We start from the raw sequence: 16,513 nt of genomic DNA, 5'->3' as shown, positions 1-16,513 counted from the left end.
GATCGCGACGATTTCTTTTTTTTTCCCTCTTTCTTTCTCTTGTATACAATTAACGTATCCTCCTCCGCGGATTGGATCGAACGAACGATCCTCAATTCGATTTAATTTCTCCTCGTTCGCTATCCGTATTTTTCAACGTTACTCCTTCGAATATAATATATCGTTTCAACATGGAGGCAAGCGGGTAGAAACGTTGTTTTAAATTTTGTAGCGGCACGTTGCGATCCCTTGGAATCGCAAATCTAGTCCGTCGCCTCGCGATGGATAACAGCTGTGCGCAATTCCGATTAACGCGCTCCATCGTGCAAACCAAGTCGCGCACCAAGCACACGAACAAAACGAAAATTTACTCGCGTAAATTTTTTAATATCCTCTCTAATATCTCGATTTCACGTTTAAACGATTCCTTCGGTGGTCGACCGAACCATTTTTCTTTCGTACGCGTTTTTACTTAGTAAGCGTGTATTTCTATCGTCGGCAGTTAGTGGTGACGTTTTTTCGACGAGACGAGTGGTCTCTGTCGTTCAACGAAGCATGTTAAAAAAACGTCAGAACGGAGCTCGACTCGCCATTCGCCGTTACCTAAACCATAATATAATAAAACTATCGAGATAACTTTTAGTGTTTCCAAGAGAAGAATCGAATTTCTTCGTTTTTAACGATGAAACGCTCGGTTTAACTTTTCTATCTCGATAATTAATCTTGCAGCTATACAAGCAACTTCTATAAGGATAATTCCATTTTTATTTATTACTTTCTGGAATAACGAAATTCGATTCGAAATTTTGTTTCTGAAAACAATTTCGTCGAATACGTTAGAATTATTTTATCATCGTGTGGCATCTTTCTACCAACGTCGGGGAAGCGAAAAAAAGGAAAAAAGAAGATCGAAGTTGATCAAGTACGCGATGTACTCGGCTCGATATAAAGGGAGAATCGCGGTATCGTTGACCGACCTCGCGCGGTGTCGATTTCTCAGCCAAGTTGCCATCTCTCTCTCTCTCGAGGCCTGCCGTACCTGTGGATGTCAGGTCGAGAATATTAACTCGAATAAAAGCGGTTTGCGGTCGGTCGTTGCCTACATTGCCAAGGTCGGTCTAATCCCCTTGCAGTAGGTAGCAAGGGATGTTTCGTCTCGTCGATAGTAGCCGGGGCTTAATGGCCGGTCACAGCTGCTGCCATGCCAGCAAAGCGCAATGAATTCGAAATAATTCCGAGAATCTCTCACAACTCTCGTGAGCGGTCTCGCGAACGATTCTCAACGACCACCGTCTTTAATCTCTCGTCGACAAGCAGGAATTCGTGAATGATTCCGATCGAAACGGATTCGCGGATATTATCGAAACACGTTCGTATAATCCCATCTTTCCTCGACTATTTATCATCGACCAACAATCCCCGATAATCCCGAACGCGCGATTCGACTTCGTGTTACGATCGACTTCGTATATTCGTATATATATATAACGAGATACAAAACGTTAGAAAACAAGGAAGACGACTAACCGTATTAGCGACGTCCGCTTGCGTGCCCGTGTCCTCCTCGACTCCTCCAGCCTTGATCCCGTCTTCCTCTTCCTTCTCGTTGTCCGACGTGTTCAGGTACTCGTCGTAATCCTGCTCCAGACTCTTGGTCTTCGGTTGAGTATCGTCCATCTTCGACGATCTGGCATTGTTCTCCACCGTGCCGCCGCTCTTTGTCGGTTTACGCTCCACCAGCGAACCGGTGGACAGATAGCCGGCTAAATTTTCGTTCGACGCGCGTGCAGATTGGTGATAATAACCGGACGAGTTTTTCCCGTATACTCGGGAAAGCAACGGCCTGGTCAGATTCTTGGGCTCGTATCGGAAATTGGCCAACGATCCGTCGCGTCTCGCGTACTTCTCCATCTGGATGTTTCTGTAATCCCTCTTGATCGCGGATCTCGGAGTGGTCGGGTCGTCGGACGTTAACTTCCGGATGATCTCGTCGTAAGTTTTCAACGGTGATTTCTTCTTCTTCTTCTTCTTCTCGCTCTTGTAGAAATCATTGTCGAATTCCTCCTCCTCCTCCTCCTCGTCCTCGTTCTCCTCCTCTTCCCTCGCGTTTCGTTCCTCGTCGTTATCCTTGTCGTCCACGTATCCCTCGTCCTCCTCCTCCTTCCAACCATCGTCTTCCTCCTCCTCCTCTTCCTCTTCCTCCTCTTCCTCCTCCTCCTCCTCTTCCTCCTGCTCTTCCTGCTCGTCGTCGTCGTCGCGGCCGACGTCGTCGACCTCGTCTACGCCGCGATACTCGTAGTCACCGAAATAACCGGTTCTCTTTCTCTCATCGGTTTTCGAGTAGCGGGCAGTGGAATTGAACCTCCTTCGAATCGAGTCGTCGTGCCTCCTCGTCGTCGCACCGCCCTCGGGATGCCGGTATCTCTTTCTTCGACCGTCGTTGGGCCGCCAGCTCGAGAGCTTCCTGCGCTTCCTGCCCACCACGTTCTTCCACCAGGATCGATGCTTCTCGAGGATGTTCTCCTCGTTGTAGTCGCGACTACTCGGCCTCACCGAGTCGTAATCGACCTCGTCCTCGTAATAATCCGACTCGCCGCGACTTCTCGGCGAGTAGCCGGACAACTTTCGTCGAGCCCTGTCTTCGAACAGCTTCGAATACCTCGAGTGGCTTCGATCGCCGTATCGGGGGGCGACCGACGCTCTATGCCTCTCGTTCTCGTTCTCGTGGTACCAGCCGCCCGTCTCGCGATAACCGCCTCGACGATACCTGGGGGGCGGCGGGTAACGCGGCGGTTCCAACATCCGGCCGCCGTGTTGGATCCTCGAGATCCGGGGATAGGATCTCTCGTGATGATACGAGGAGCGAGCCTCGTAATCATCCTCCTCCTCCTCCTCCTCTTCATCCTCGTCCTCCTCCTCCACCTTCTTCCTCCTCTTCCTCCTCTCCTCGTCCCCCCCCTCGTCCACCCGATCGTCCCGCTCGAGGAACGAGTCGTCCTGGTCGTAGCGGTCGAGCTCCTGCGGCCAGGACGATCGCCTGTTTTCCACGAGGTCATGACGATTCCTCCTCCCGCTCGAGGAGGAGGGCTGCTCGTGCCTGTGCCTGTGCCTGTGCCTCGCGTCGTACGCGGTGCTCTCGTGGGAACGGTGCCTTCCCTCGGCCGCCAACACCACGCACGCTATCGCGAGGATCGAGAGTAACAACAGCCTCCTATCGTATCGCGTCATTTCTTCGTCTTCGTCTGTTCGCCCCCCCTCGATTCACCCTTACATCTTATCGCGCCCCTGAGACGCGCGATTCCCTCGACCGAGATCGAGACCGAGCAAACTTTCTCAGCGATGCATCGCGCAACCCCGTTTCCCGATCGAACGAGATCTATCTCGTGGTGGCCGCGATCCAGACATCCAGATCGCGGAAATTGGGCAAATGTTCGACCTCGGCCTTGGGGATGAGGAAGGGACGAGGAAGGGGAGAAGGAAGATGCAGGAGACGAGAGAGAGAGAAGGATCGGATTCCTTCGCCACGTGGTGGTTACGATTCGCCGCGTTGATTCGCGATGGTTTCGATCAAGTCAGCGAACAAAACCCGGGAATTTGTCCGTCTATCTATCTATCTATCCATCCAAATGTCCCGCAACGTTTGCTTTCGTTGGCCAAGTTCCAGTTCGCCCGCACAAAGTATCCCCGCAACGGGAAACGACGACCTCGCGCGTAACGATTCCGTTCACGTTTCGCACATTTCTAGTTCGTTGTTCGCGCCACCGTTCTCGCGAAACCACGTTTAGACCTTTAGCGGGCAAGAAGAGGACGACGGTGGTGGTTGTCAACACCGCGTCGAATCGTCTCTCGTCATCCCCCCCCTTCGATGGACGATTTCGATCCCCGAAATTTTGTTCACCGTTGCGTTCACTCGCTCGTCGCCGAATGCCGGCGCGCACCGCTTCGTTCGACTCCGACGGGACCGAGATAACGGCGAATCGTATCGCGGACCGAATGTCGCGGCCGACTGAGGCCAGCCTCTCCGCCGGCCGCGCTGCTTCACAGATCGCGGAACGCGTTGCGCATGCGTGCGCCCGATATTCGTCTCCCTCTCCCGCCCCTCACCCGCCTTTTCTACCTCCCCTTCGTCCCTTACTCGCTACCTGTCTGCTGCTCTCGTGTGCACACGCGGCCACGCGCACCTTCCATCCATCCATGCGTGTGTACACGAGCTCCCAAAACTCGATATCGTCCTCTCGATCGCGCTTCTCTTCGCGCCCATTCTCCCCTCCGACCACTTCACCCACGTGCTCCCTGTCCTCGCATTAAATCCCGATTATTTTCTCTATTCCTTTTTCTATTTTCCTCTTTTTTTTTTTTTTCTTCTTTTCCTTTATAATCGAACCGTCCATCTTCGAATCGATCGCACGCCAAGTCGATCGAATCGCGATTTCACGATTCGATCGAAGAGATGGAAAGCGGTGACCGGTCGCCCTTTTCGGCTCCCATTCACTTTCGCGTCGCCATTCAAAGATACTGGTCGAGCGGGGAGGTCCAGTATATATATATATATATATATATTTATATACACGTATATACCATACGAAATCCGGCAGGGACGCGAGAACGAGAGGTCGATAGGATCGCGTCTTACAACCGGTACAACGAGGACTGGTTTTTCGTCGCGTATTGGAGGTCGTCGCCTGTTTTTTTGTTCCTCGCCCCCCTCCCTTTTAAACCGCTCGCCCCGGTACGCGCCGCGATAAATAAACACGGTAGTCGTCCCCCTCGGATGGCTTCCGTTTCGATTCGATTCCCGATAAACCCGCCCCCGTTCGCCACTCGCTCCTTCCACCCAACTCGGTGGGACAGGATAGCCCGGTGTTCTCGTGGTGGATGCGTGACGCGGCACGTGCGCGCAATTTAACTCGTTTCGCCGAATATATTTAATTCGACGCGAATTTGTCGCGAGTCGAGGAACGAGACGATGGGATAAGGGGGGAGGAACGGGGTGGTGGACGAATAAATGACGAGTCGAGTTGGGCCGCGTGTAAGACACTGCCGTGGAATGCGGTCGTTTCCACGCGGCGTGCCGAGAAAATTTAAGAGGCGGGATCATCCAACGTTGCTATCACGCGGGCAAAATGTGTGTAAATCTCGCGTTTTTTCTTTTTCTTCTTTTTTATCGCATTACCGATTATTATCTCGAGACGGCCTCGAGTCGATTTGCCAAACGATCTGCCACCCGACGTTCGTTCAAACGCGCTTCTCCAACAGAGAATTTCGTTCGAAATTGGTGGGGGGGGGAGGAGGGGGGATTTCCATCGATGCGCCGCGTCGATCTGGGACAGGAAACGCAGATCCAATTGCGAATCCATCAAATTCGGTCGTCCGAGCGCGTAGCTTTCGGTCTAAAAACTTTTGCCCAGGTTCAGGAGGTTATCGCGACGAGATTGCGCTTGTAGGTCACTTTGTTGTCTACGAAACTCTGTCAACCACGACCGACTCTCTTCTCAACTTTTGTTACAAATGTTGGCGGAAAAGTTGGCGGATAGAGAGAAACAAAAATTCCTGAATATCTTTTTTCCAATAACAGCGATCGTGACCCTTGACATCTCTCCCCACCACAGCTACCTCCCCCCACTCCTCCCTCTTTTCTTTCACCGTGTTACCTTGGCACCGAACGTTGCCGCGAAAAAAATTCCCTCGATAAACAATGAGATTCCTCGGCGATTGGCACGCAACGAGCATTATCTCTGTCAACTTAACGAGTACCGATCGAAACGCCGGGGAAAAAATAGAAAACAGAGAGCGTCGAAGTTGAATTGGCCCAGAAATTTTCCATAATCCTTCCGATTCGATCGTGGTTGGCAAGTTGTAGATGTGCTTCTTCGAGTGGACCACCTTCTTGAAAGAAATCCCTTCCTCGCGTAAAGGAAGGAAGGAAGGAAAAACGAAGGTTCGACGAAGAAATGTCGGATCGATTTTGCGCATAATTTTATTGTTTCGTTATCAAACTCGGTGCGCGGGTGCACCGTATTCACAATCGCATTCACAATCCTTTGGCTTACGGCGTTACAGCTTCGATAAAGTTTAATATATATATATATATACCGTTTCTCTTCTTTTCTTTTCTCTTTTTTTTTTGTCCGTTTCCGCATTTCTTGTTCCTGAAACTATGTCTGAGATATGTCGAAGGCAGGTACAGGAGATACGTCGATGAACACTAAATGGGTACGATGGGTAATAATCGCGCCACCTACGATACGTCCGCTGTGGTATCGTCGTGGAAGGAAGGAAAAGATCTCGAATCGGATCTCCTCGATTGCATCGCTCGCGTTTTACAAGATGTAACGTAAAATAACAACGTTAAAATGTGTGTGTGTGTGTGTGTGTGTGGAATGCATCGAGGAAGAAAAGAAAGGAAGGAAGAAAAAGGAAAAAGAAACGGTAAACAAACGTTCCTTTCTTAATTATTATATCAAAGCAAGATCTATCGATGCGAACTTTCCGTTATTACGTTATTATTACTCTTACATATCTTATTATCTTACTTACTCTACTCCTTATTATTATTACTTTTTAACCCTTTTTTTTTCTTTTTCTTTTTTTTTTTTTTTAATCTTAAAAATCGAGATACGAAAAGAAAAAACGCGCCTGGTCGCGATTCTCGCTCTCTCTAAAAAAGATTCTCTGTCTAAAATTACGGAAGAGAAATCGCGAGAAAAGAGAAAAAAACAGAAGACAAGGAGAAGAGGAGGAGGAGGAGGAGGAAGGAGAGGAAAGTATGGAAACGTCGAGAGTGTCGATCGAAAGCATCGAAAGTGGTCGCGATCGAGATCGAGATCGAGCGAGGGAGAACAACGATAATAATAATAATAATAATAATAATCAATCTCTAATTTCTTCAAGCTTCCTTAAAATACTTAGAAAAAACGTCCGTCTCGCGGATAAGCTTAACGCTAAACGTGCTAAAAAAAACGTGCTGGTAGCAGCTCGACGACGAGGAGTTCTTCTTCTAACGAATGGATTCGATCTCGCCGATCTCGTCATCGCCTCGCCTTCCTCCTCTCCCCCTGTCCCAGGGATCGTTCACAACGTGGACGGCAGGATGGAGGAAACGGCGAGGAAGAGCGTGGCGGCGAGCGCGAGGGCGACGGCTGGCGACCTCGGGCTGGACGCGGCCGACAATCGAAGCTTGGTCATCAGATCGTCGGGCACGTCCACGTACACCTTCTCGACCCCGATCTCCCGTATCAGCTGCGACAACTTGTCCGCGTCCACCTTGTCCCTCTCGCTCGACCACACGGTCAGGCTCGCGTTCTTGATGTCCGAATTCTCCATCAACTTCTTGATCACGCTCGCGTCGTTCGCCGCGAGGCCTGCCCTCACCGGGTAAGTTACCGGCTGAGCAACTTTCTGCTCCTTCAACGTACTTATCATCCGTTGGATCTGCTGTTCCGTGTATCGGTCGGTATTCTCCGTCCCGTTCTCCGTGTAGCTGAAATCCATATCGCGTTTTCGATATCGTTTCGACGTTTTATATATATATATATTTATATTTTCTCTCTTACTTGGTAGTCCAGCCGACCGACAGCGTGTACTCCGGATACGCCTTCGCTTGGCCCACGAAGGATTTCGCGTCGACCGGTGTCGCGGTTGCGTTCGTCGGCCCTTCCAGTATATCGGCGTTCAGGAACACTGGGAACGTCAACTGAGAAAAAAGAAGAAATCGAGTTGAAGGGAAGAAGGATTCGATACCTGTGTGAAATAAGTAGGAGAACTCGAGATATATATACGTACGTTGTTGCGAACTTTGTCGAGGATAGGTTTGCTCCCGTTGAACGCCTCGATGCTCTTGAAGTCCAGCTTGATCCCCTTCCTCCCCTTCTTCTCGATCACGGCGTTGAGGAAATTCTCGAGCGACAGGTCGCTCTCGTTCGCAGGCGGATGCGCCATTATAGGTTGAACGGTGTCCTGTCCTGTTACTTTGCCGAGCACAACGTCGGCCTCCAGCATCATCGCGTTCCCTTTGAACAGGCGAGAGTTCGTTCGCGAGAGAGAGAGATGGAGAGGGAAATCCTTAAAGGGGAGGGGTAGAGGGTGGCGGTGGAGTGCAATTGCGGCGCAAAAAGGGAAGAGGTGGCGAGAAAAAGAGGGAAAATCGGCTAGTCTCGTGGACACGTGCAACGAATATCGATCACGGCTGAACGAGTCACGGAACAAACTCTTCTTCTTCTTCGTCGGCGTTGCGATTATTTGAGACAAGGTTTCTCGAAAATTTTCACGCCTAGATTTCACGATTATTGAATTTTCCATCGATTTCGAGGATCGAGAAGATCCTCTTCCCGAATATTAGCCCTTCGTATTTATGTTTAAAAAGATTACCAATCAAGAGTCCTAACGTAAATATATGCGTAATAATAAAATGGAGGATGGCGACACGCAAAGGGGTTATTTCAAATTATCCGGAATAATCTCGATTTGTCAAACGGACTTCGTACCTTTAATCGATTCATTTATTACGCCTTGGAGCAAATTTTGCTCCGTTTATCGATGGAACGTGGCGAAGCGAGAGAAACGAAGGGATTAAAAATGGAACAGACTTTGAACGGTTTCGTTCACCAATGGCGTGTTAATAAACGATCGTCGCGAAAACCTTCGGAAAATCATCCTTTTTCTCTCCCGCCGCATCCTATTCTCGCCACACGCGAAAGAAAATGAATCGATTTATTAGGCGTGCAAACAAGTCCCCCCTTTCCTACGATCCTAACTCTCCACCGAATTCGAATCGCTCGTGGCGCCATCTGAAACGGCGTTCTTAAGAAGAGCGGCGACAACCGCTTCGAAAGTTCCCCACGCGCACTCTTTCCAAGTGCATTCGAACCGGTAAGGAAAACGTCGTAGCACAAAGATTCGAATTTGGAAATTTTAATTTGGAGGACGACGATTCGTCCGAATCTCGTACCGTTCGTGTAATAATAAAATCTTGGGGAAAAGGGGAGGGGGAAAATTATTGGGTAAAATAATCGATCGAACTCACCTTCCAACGTTTTGTTCAACTTTGCTTTGTCGTTGACGGCGTGGGCCCAGGTGATCTTGGTAAGATTCCCCTCGATCTCGGGGAAGAAGTTGGCCACAGTTTCCGTGACGGATGATGCGCACATGGCAGAGTCTGAAACACGCGAAACACGTCTTCCCCTCTTAATATTCCCTTCGACCCAATAATATCCCCGTAATTGAACCGCGAATTCCTCGGCCGCCAAGGCTTCGAGGCGAGGATTCGGAGAGTTTTGGGCGCGAGGGGGAGGAGGAATCCTCGCCCTACTTCGCTCATTGTGCCTCGAGAGATCGATAATCACGTTTCTTCCTTACAGTCCCTCTCTCTCTCTCTCTCTCTGTGACTATTCGCACAGCACAAGAAACAGTTTCGAGAAAAGACCAGGCGAGAGCAACGTTTTCGTTAACCAAGCATTCGATTATAACTGAAACAATACGAGAATTCGACTTGATCCGGGTATTCCAACCATCAAATTATTAGGGAAATTATTATCGATCTGAATAAAAATAATATAATTCCGCGAACAAGTATTTTTAAAATAATATAAAATGAATAAAATTTATATCATTGATATCGCGAATCGATATTTTAAACTATTTAAATAAACAAAATATAATTTTAAAAGCATTACATTTAACGGGACTCGATGTATCATTAAAATAAAATATTCAATCTAATAATCCATTTTTTAATTTTAAATTCAACGTATAAGTTTTTCCCGTGATTAATAAATGTAAATAAATAAATTGAATGAATAAATCTGAATAAACGATATAAAACTAATAAAATAACTATATATTTAAATCAAGATAATTAATCCAATTATTAATAATACTTCGCTTACTAAATTTAATGAAACTGGTGATCCTATATTTGATGAACGTGATATAAATCATATATATAATAAAGAAGGTATAAAATTAATCATTCCCTTATCGATAAATATCGATCGACTAATTCGTTCCCTCCCTCCATCCCTCTCTTTTTTATCCTGTTTAAAACCTTGCCGGTTCTCTCGAGGCGAGGATAAAAAAAGAGAAGAAGAGGAGAAAAAAAAAAAAAAAAAAAGAACGATACGCGCGTCGAAAAAGGAAGGAGGATATCGATCGATGTATAAATAATAATAATAATAATAATAATAATAATAATAATAATACGAAGGGAGGGCGCGAATATATCGCGAATCGGTGGCGACGATGGTCGACCGACTTGCAGCGATCCGAGTCATCGATTCCGCACACCTTTGGCTGGCGACGGTCGTCGAACCAGCTTCAACGAGAAGAACGTGAACAATCCGCCGACCCATTCTTTTACCCCGCAATGGTTGGTCGACGCCGGTTCAAAGAACCGGCACAGAGTTTCGAGAGGCGAGAAGAGCGAAATCGTGCACACAACCGATCCGTCTGCGTTTCCATCGATTTTCCATCGATCCTCCTCCTCTCCGTTTCCACGAACCACGCTTACGTAAAAAAATTTACTCTTTTTTTTTTTTAAACGCAAGCCTTGTCACGTTGTTCTTGAAAATAATTATCGACGGATTAGAGGATTCGTTATCGCGATTCGCACTTTCGAAACTGCTCGTTTTCTCTTTTCGTTTCTTCTTCTTCTTCTTCTTCTTCGTCTTCTTCTTCTTCTAGTCTAGTTTCCAGTTGCGACATCGTTCGGACATGCGCGCCATTTACTCTCGCGGTCTTGATCTTAAGTGAAAGCTGGCGAGCGACAGTCCACTTTCCACACTCGAATCGTCATCGGGAGAGTGGGTTTCGAGCCCCGCTGAAATTTGTTTTCCCACACTTATTTCCGTCGAGCCGATCGAAATCTCCAAATTATCGGAAATTCCAATTTCCAGGTCGAGCGACGATCGCCAGTCTCCACGCGTGTAACCTTGTCCCTGTGTAGCGGATATCGATGTTGGTCACGTAGGAATCGTGAGCATAGACACCACGTGTTCGAGGCACGTATTCGACCACGGCATTCGTGTTTTCGGTGAAAAAAAAAAAAGGAAAAAACGTCTTGGACGACCAACGGTGACAAACGCCGCTTCGTGACGCGAAAGCGCGTCGTCAAAACAGAGTGTGCAACCCTGTTGATGACAAAGTAGTCTTGATACGATAATAACGCGATAGATTGCACCGTGATTTATTTCCACGAGGCGATACCATTACGAGTTTGTTGGCACCGCATGACACGCGATTCGAAGGATTAGAAATGCCTTTTCCATCCTTTTCCAAACCCCGTTCGTGTCTCCGTTCTTGCTCCTCCTCTTATCGATCGAGCGAAATTAATCGATCGACGATTAATGGATTTCGTCCCATCCGAACGATACACGATCGAACGTATAAAAGATTCGAAAAGATCCATCCTTCGTTCAACTTGGCCGTTTACGCGTAACGTTTGATAACCGTCGAAGAATTCGATCGACACACCTTGATGCGTTTATTTTTGAACGCGAAAGACGAGTATCAAAAATTTCTCGTATCTTTTTTATCGAAATTCATATTTGAAATGACACGATAAATAATTTTATATATATATGTACATTGGCTCATAGAGTTAGATCATTTTATAAGTAACATTTTTTAATAAGAATCTTATCACGAGCAAATATTTTTACAGCGTACGGCTTTCGAGACTGATAACGCGATCGAGAATTGCTTCATGAGTCACCTTTCCCCGATACGTGTATTTAAATAAGGATACAACGACGGAAAACGGGTAATAATAATCTTAAAGGCTACAGTCGGGCCTATAGGAATGATCGCGAGGATGACGTTGCTCGTGTCACCCGTGCCGATTAAAAGCAAATTTAAAAGAGAAGTTACCGAGAAACTCGAATCAATCTTATCGATTTCTCCGTGTAAACCGGTGACGAGCTTTCGTTCCTTTTCTTCTTTCGATTCTTCTCCTCGCGTCCCTACCCTCGTATGATCCATATAACAATTCGTAACAAACAACTTTCTCTCGAATGCGCGACAGCTTCATCGATCTTTCCGCAAATCTCGTTTTCGTAATACCATTTTCACCGATAATCACGTTGCCGCCTCTCCCCACCCCGGTTGCAGGCAATCCGTGTATTTTCACAGATCCCCGGTAATATTTACGGCAAACGATACACGGTGGTCGCAGTTGTTCCGTATTTATAAGTGACGGTCGGTCGTTAATTAGCCCGATAACTGGTCGCTTCTTTCTGTTTATCGTTGTTAAACAGAAAATCTCGGAAAATATCGATCCCTGCCCAAGTCGATTAGTCTAATTAGAACTGCTCCTAGATAGGTCTCCCCCTTCCACCCCCCCCTCCTTCGTAATGGGAACGAAGATTATTTAATTTTTCTCCGTTAATTGTTTGCGTGACTTTCCTCTCCCTTGTTCCCCTCTCTATACTCTGTGGTGTGCTGGGGAATAATTATTCGAAGAATTCCGCAGACGCGCCCCTTTGTTCTCGCCTGAATGCGCTTTTCGAACGTCGTGGCTTCAACGTTCGTCAGGGTATACACGTTGCGCCGTTCGTTAAACTTGCGCTCGAGAACTCGGCGAAGTTCGAAATTTTGGCGCGTTTTTGTTCCTTCTTCCGTCTCGCGAAGGAAAAGAGATCCGATTTTGTTTCGCGCGGATGGAAGTTTGCGGTTTTGCGAGTAGAGATAATTCGCGTCGAACGATAATTTTCTTCCTTCTTCCTTCGCAGGCCAGACCGCAAAAAACGTCTAAACTGGAAACGATAAGTCTCGCCTCTCCTTCTCTAGAAAATTTTGCGAGAGAATACTTGGTTGCCTCGCGCACCACCATCGTGTGAAACGGCAGTCTATTTTTAAGAGTTCTCGGCTCGGCGATACGAGTGGAAAATGCTGACTCGTCAACGGGGAAATAAAGGAGAGAGGAAACGCGTGTGCGAAAGTACGAGGAAAATAAATAAAGGAGGAAGAGTGGAAAGGAAGTGTTACGAGTATCAACGGGAGAATCGGGTTACGCCCAGTGTGTACCCTCGCCGTTTCGAGTTATTGGTCGGTTTTTTTCGAATAGTTACATCGCGACACGAAAGCACAAAAAAGATTAGAAATCGATCGATCTTTTGGTCGTTGGAATTTGATCGTGCGAAAACGGAAATTCCGTCCGTTATTCTCAGCGTGAGCGTTATCGGTAATCGGTGGTGGTCCTCGTTTTTGAAAGGAGAGAGTGGTCAGAGTTTAAAATGCAGGCAAAGAAGATGAGAGAGGAAGAAAATCGATGAGCGGTGAGCGTATAAGTTTTATTCGTTTGCGAAACGGGAGGAGATAAAATTTGGAAAAAATCGACCGTGTTTCATTTCGTTCGAACCGAGTCTCGTATCTTTGCGACGAGATTTAATTGCGTCAATTTGCGACACACTGGAAAACGCGATCGAACGCTCGGTTTTCGGGTATCGCTCGCTATTTCACTTTCGAACGAAAGAAAGAAAGAAGAAAAGACAGAGAGAGAGAGAGAGAGAGAGAGCGAGAGAAAAAGAGAAAGATGGGGGGAAAAAACTTACGGATCACCGCCAAGGCGAGAAGACTGGACGCCGTCTTTACGACACTCTTCATGGTCTCCGAAGAGGAGCGTGCACCGTAATCGCGCGAGGAGAAAGAGAGAAGCGAGATAGGCGCGCGGTCGAACGACGAACAGCAGTCTACAACAGTTTGGAAGAGAAAGAGGAAGAGGGCAGAACCGGCGCGGCTCTGAACGTCGAACGACACCCGTTTAGCTCGGTAGCCTCGAAACGACTGACTGTACCTGACTGTCGGTCGTCCCGTACCGTCCACGATCGATCCTCGAAATCCAACTCCGTACACACAATACGGCGGAGCCGCGTGCAACACGGAGCTGAGCGCGCGCGCCACTCCGCCTCGCTAACTGCTCCGCTCATTCGATTCCACACCATTCGATTCGACTCCGCTCGATTCCGTTCGATTCGCGCCTGCCTTCTCTGCCTTCCATGTTTCCCGATGCGCCGCGCAACACCCGCACGCGTGTCCCACGCTTCACGCTTCCGGACACCGTGGATAAAAACGTGGGGTGAATAACAGGCCGTGGGGAAAGGGCTCTTCTCGCTCTTTCGCCCGCTTTGAATACAGAGGGAAGGGGGGCAGGATCGAATTAGAAGCCGGCTCGAAGAAAGAAAGAAAGGATTCGCGCTCTTCCAATTCAATTTTCCATCGCCTCCGAAAATTTGGCGATAAAACGCTTCGTTTTGTCGTGCGACGAGTAAGTGAAGTATGAATAAGTAAGGATGGAATAAACGAAGGAACGGACGAGAGGTAAGGTCGAAAACCAGGTGTCGTTTCGCGTTTATCGGAAAATTGTTCAAATATCCCGTGTAATTGATAACGGGCCGGGATCGATAGTCGACGAACGAGTCGCGCTGTGCATCTGTGCAAACGATGTATTTTTCAAATCTAAAATTATGCGTAATAACGTAGGATCGTAGTCTTACGTAAGATTTACACTCTTGGACGCGAGATACGAATTTTTCTCGAAATTGGATGGACGGGAATCGAATAATCGAAACCATCTACGATACGATATAGCGTATAGTTCAACGGCGATCGAAAGACGCGCGCATCCTGTCTGCGAAAATTTATCTGGGCGAGAGGATTGTGATTACCATTGCGAAAACGCGTGCATATCGTTCGACGCGACATGTGTTGGACGCGTGAGCCCTAATCGAGCCGTAAACCCGACGACAGGGCTCGTTTCTCGGATCGGTGAAGGGTCGGTCGGCTTTGAAACATCTGTCGAGGGTTCGCGATCGAGGAAGGGTAAACGAGTACGTGACGCGAACCTTTTGCGCCACGTTTTGCGATCTAGTCACCTCGATCTCGTTGTACTTCCAAGCCAAGGAAATTTACAAGGCAACGATGCATTGTCAATCGAGTCGCGGAAAAAAACTAATTCTTATCTCGCCGAACGCGTATGTAGAGTTGAACAACCGATCGTTCTTGCGTTCTATTTGCACTTTTACGATTATTTACGATCGCTTGTAAAAAAAAAAAAAAAAAATCGCGTATAAAAATATTCCTTTGAATTGAGAAACAAATTCGGGGGAGAAAATGGAACACGAAAGAGAAAAAAATGAAAAAAAGGAAGGAAAAAGAGCGCACTTATAACTGGCGCGTAATAAGAGTGGGAACGAAGGGTTACCCTTATTCCTTGCGCAATCGTTGAATTTAATTTTGATATTTATTTCATCGCGATAATCGCGAGGCATGTGACGAAATAATCGACTCTTGGGAAATTCATTTTCCATTCGTAAGCGGTCGAGGGAACGAGAGAGGATAAATATTTAATCTGGCGTTACGATATCCCGTTACGTAAGGCGAGAAATAAATTCGAAAGGATATAGGAGTTTCTCACAAATACTCGAAAACGAGCGGCCTCGCGCGAAAAGGTCGTTCCTAAATCGGTCTCGTAACTTCCGGACTTGTCCTTGACTCGTTTCCCGAGCGAGCAAGGAAGAGGAAATGCATCGGCGCGTTCCAAATTTTCCAGGTCGACACTGTGTCTCCTCCTCCTCCTCCTCCTCCTCCTTCTCTCCCCTCCCCTTCCTGTGCGTGCTCTGTGCCTACGTGTGTGCACATGCGATAACGCGCGCGCGCACTCCTATGTAGAAGGAAGCAAACTCAGGGCCGGCGCTGTTCAGATACAATAGAAAATGGCAGTTTCCCCGAGACAATAGGGAATACTCTCTTTTGTAGCGCGAGTCGAAGCTCTCTTTCTCTCCCCTCGACTCTCCGCCCTTCCTTCTTACGACGACTCGAGCGCTCGTAGATATCCTCTTTAAAGTCGGAATTGAAAGAAACCGACGCGTCGCGACGTGACGATTAGACGTTTCGATGCCTGTTTTATGCATTTTCGCTCGAAAAGGCTACCGATCCCAACGAAACGAAGGGCGAACGAAGATTTCTCGCGCGATCGAAGATTTCCCTTCTCTTATTCGACTGCTAGAAAATTGTGTCGACTTACCGACTAAATTCGTTTCTTTCTAGTTACAGTGGCGCTTCGTGTCTATTCGATTAATTGGTAAACACGTCTTACGTGGCTTTCGGCGACTCGAGGTCAACGTTGCTTACACTCGCACCGGTTATACGCGCAAACTCTTCGTTTCACCGGTTATTCGCTCTATTTTATTCCACGTCACCTCGTAAAACGCGATTCCCATCCGCATTTTCTTTCGTATTGTGACATTTTGAAATCGCCTACCTCCGTTACTTTCCTTTCCTTTGGCTCCTTTCTTTCGCCTTCCTCCTTTGCCAGTGTTTCACTTCTCACCGATCCCTCTTAACGCAACCCGAATGAGAGGTTTACCAAAGCGATTTTCAATCGACATCGATCGAACGCTCGTGTTTCTTTTACTGGAATGTCAGATATTGAATATTGCTAGTGTTAACGAAGAATGTTATATAAGCGTGAAGAGATCAATACGGAACGATGTGTCTCTTACCAGCTGCTGAAAAATCAGTTTCGAATCTCGTCATTTTCAAA

The 16,513-nt window shown here is 47.5% G+C and overlaps 2 protein-coding genes across 3 annotated transcripts in view; both read right to left on the bottom strand.

Annotated features, from left to right (window-relative positions):
- LOC100871401 (uncharacterized) overlaps positions 1-3,985 on the bottom strand; it is a 45,613-nt gene extending 41,628 nt beyond the window's left edge. Inside the window, exon 1 of the mRNA XM_003689870.4 lies at positions 1,507-3,985. Coding sequence (XP_003689918.3) covers positions 1,507-3,207 — 1,701 coding nt within the window. The 5' untranslated portion in view covers positions 3,208-3,985. The remainder of the gene's footprint in view (positions 1-1,506) is intronic.
- A 1,955-nt stretch (positions 3,986-5,940) lies between these two features.
- LOC100871170 (protein FAM151B) lies at positions 5,941-16,400 on the bottom strand. 2 transcript variants are annotated; one of them, XM_031916425.2, is made up of 5 exons: positions 16,232-16,400; positions 9,002-9,133; positions 7,762-7,988; positions 7,533-7,672; positions 5,941-7,459 (listed from the first exon to the last, which is right to left on the bottom strand). In XM_031916425.2, the coding sequence occupies exons 2-5, from the start codon at positions 9,123-9,125 to the stop codon at positions 7,051-7,053; spliced, it is 900 nt and encodes a 299-aa protein (XP_031772285.2). In that variant the 5' UTR covers positions 9,126-9,133; positions 16,232-16,400; the 3' UTR covers positions 5,941-7,050. The 2 variants fall into 2 exon arrangements, with proteins under 2 accessions (XP_031772285.2, XP_003689916.2); XM_003689868.4 differs by lacking the exon at positions 16,232-16,400 and adding an exon at positions 13,524-14,042.
- Between the last annotated feature and the right edge of the window lie 113 nt (positions 16,401-16,513).

The sequence above is a fragment of the Apis florea genome, unplaced genomic scaffold, assembly GCF_048593485.1.
Source record: "Apis florea isolate Af1SG1 unplaced genomic scaffold, ASM4859348v1 contig_2293_pilon, whole genome shotgun sequence".
In the NCBI taxonomy this organism is placed as follows: Eukaryota; Metazoa; Arthropoda; class Insecta; order Hymenoptera; family Apidae; genus Apis; species Apis florea.
Note: the sequence above shows the minus strand (reverse complement) of the source record. Positions and strands in the feature narration are given on the sequence as shown.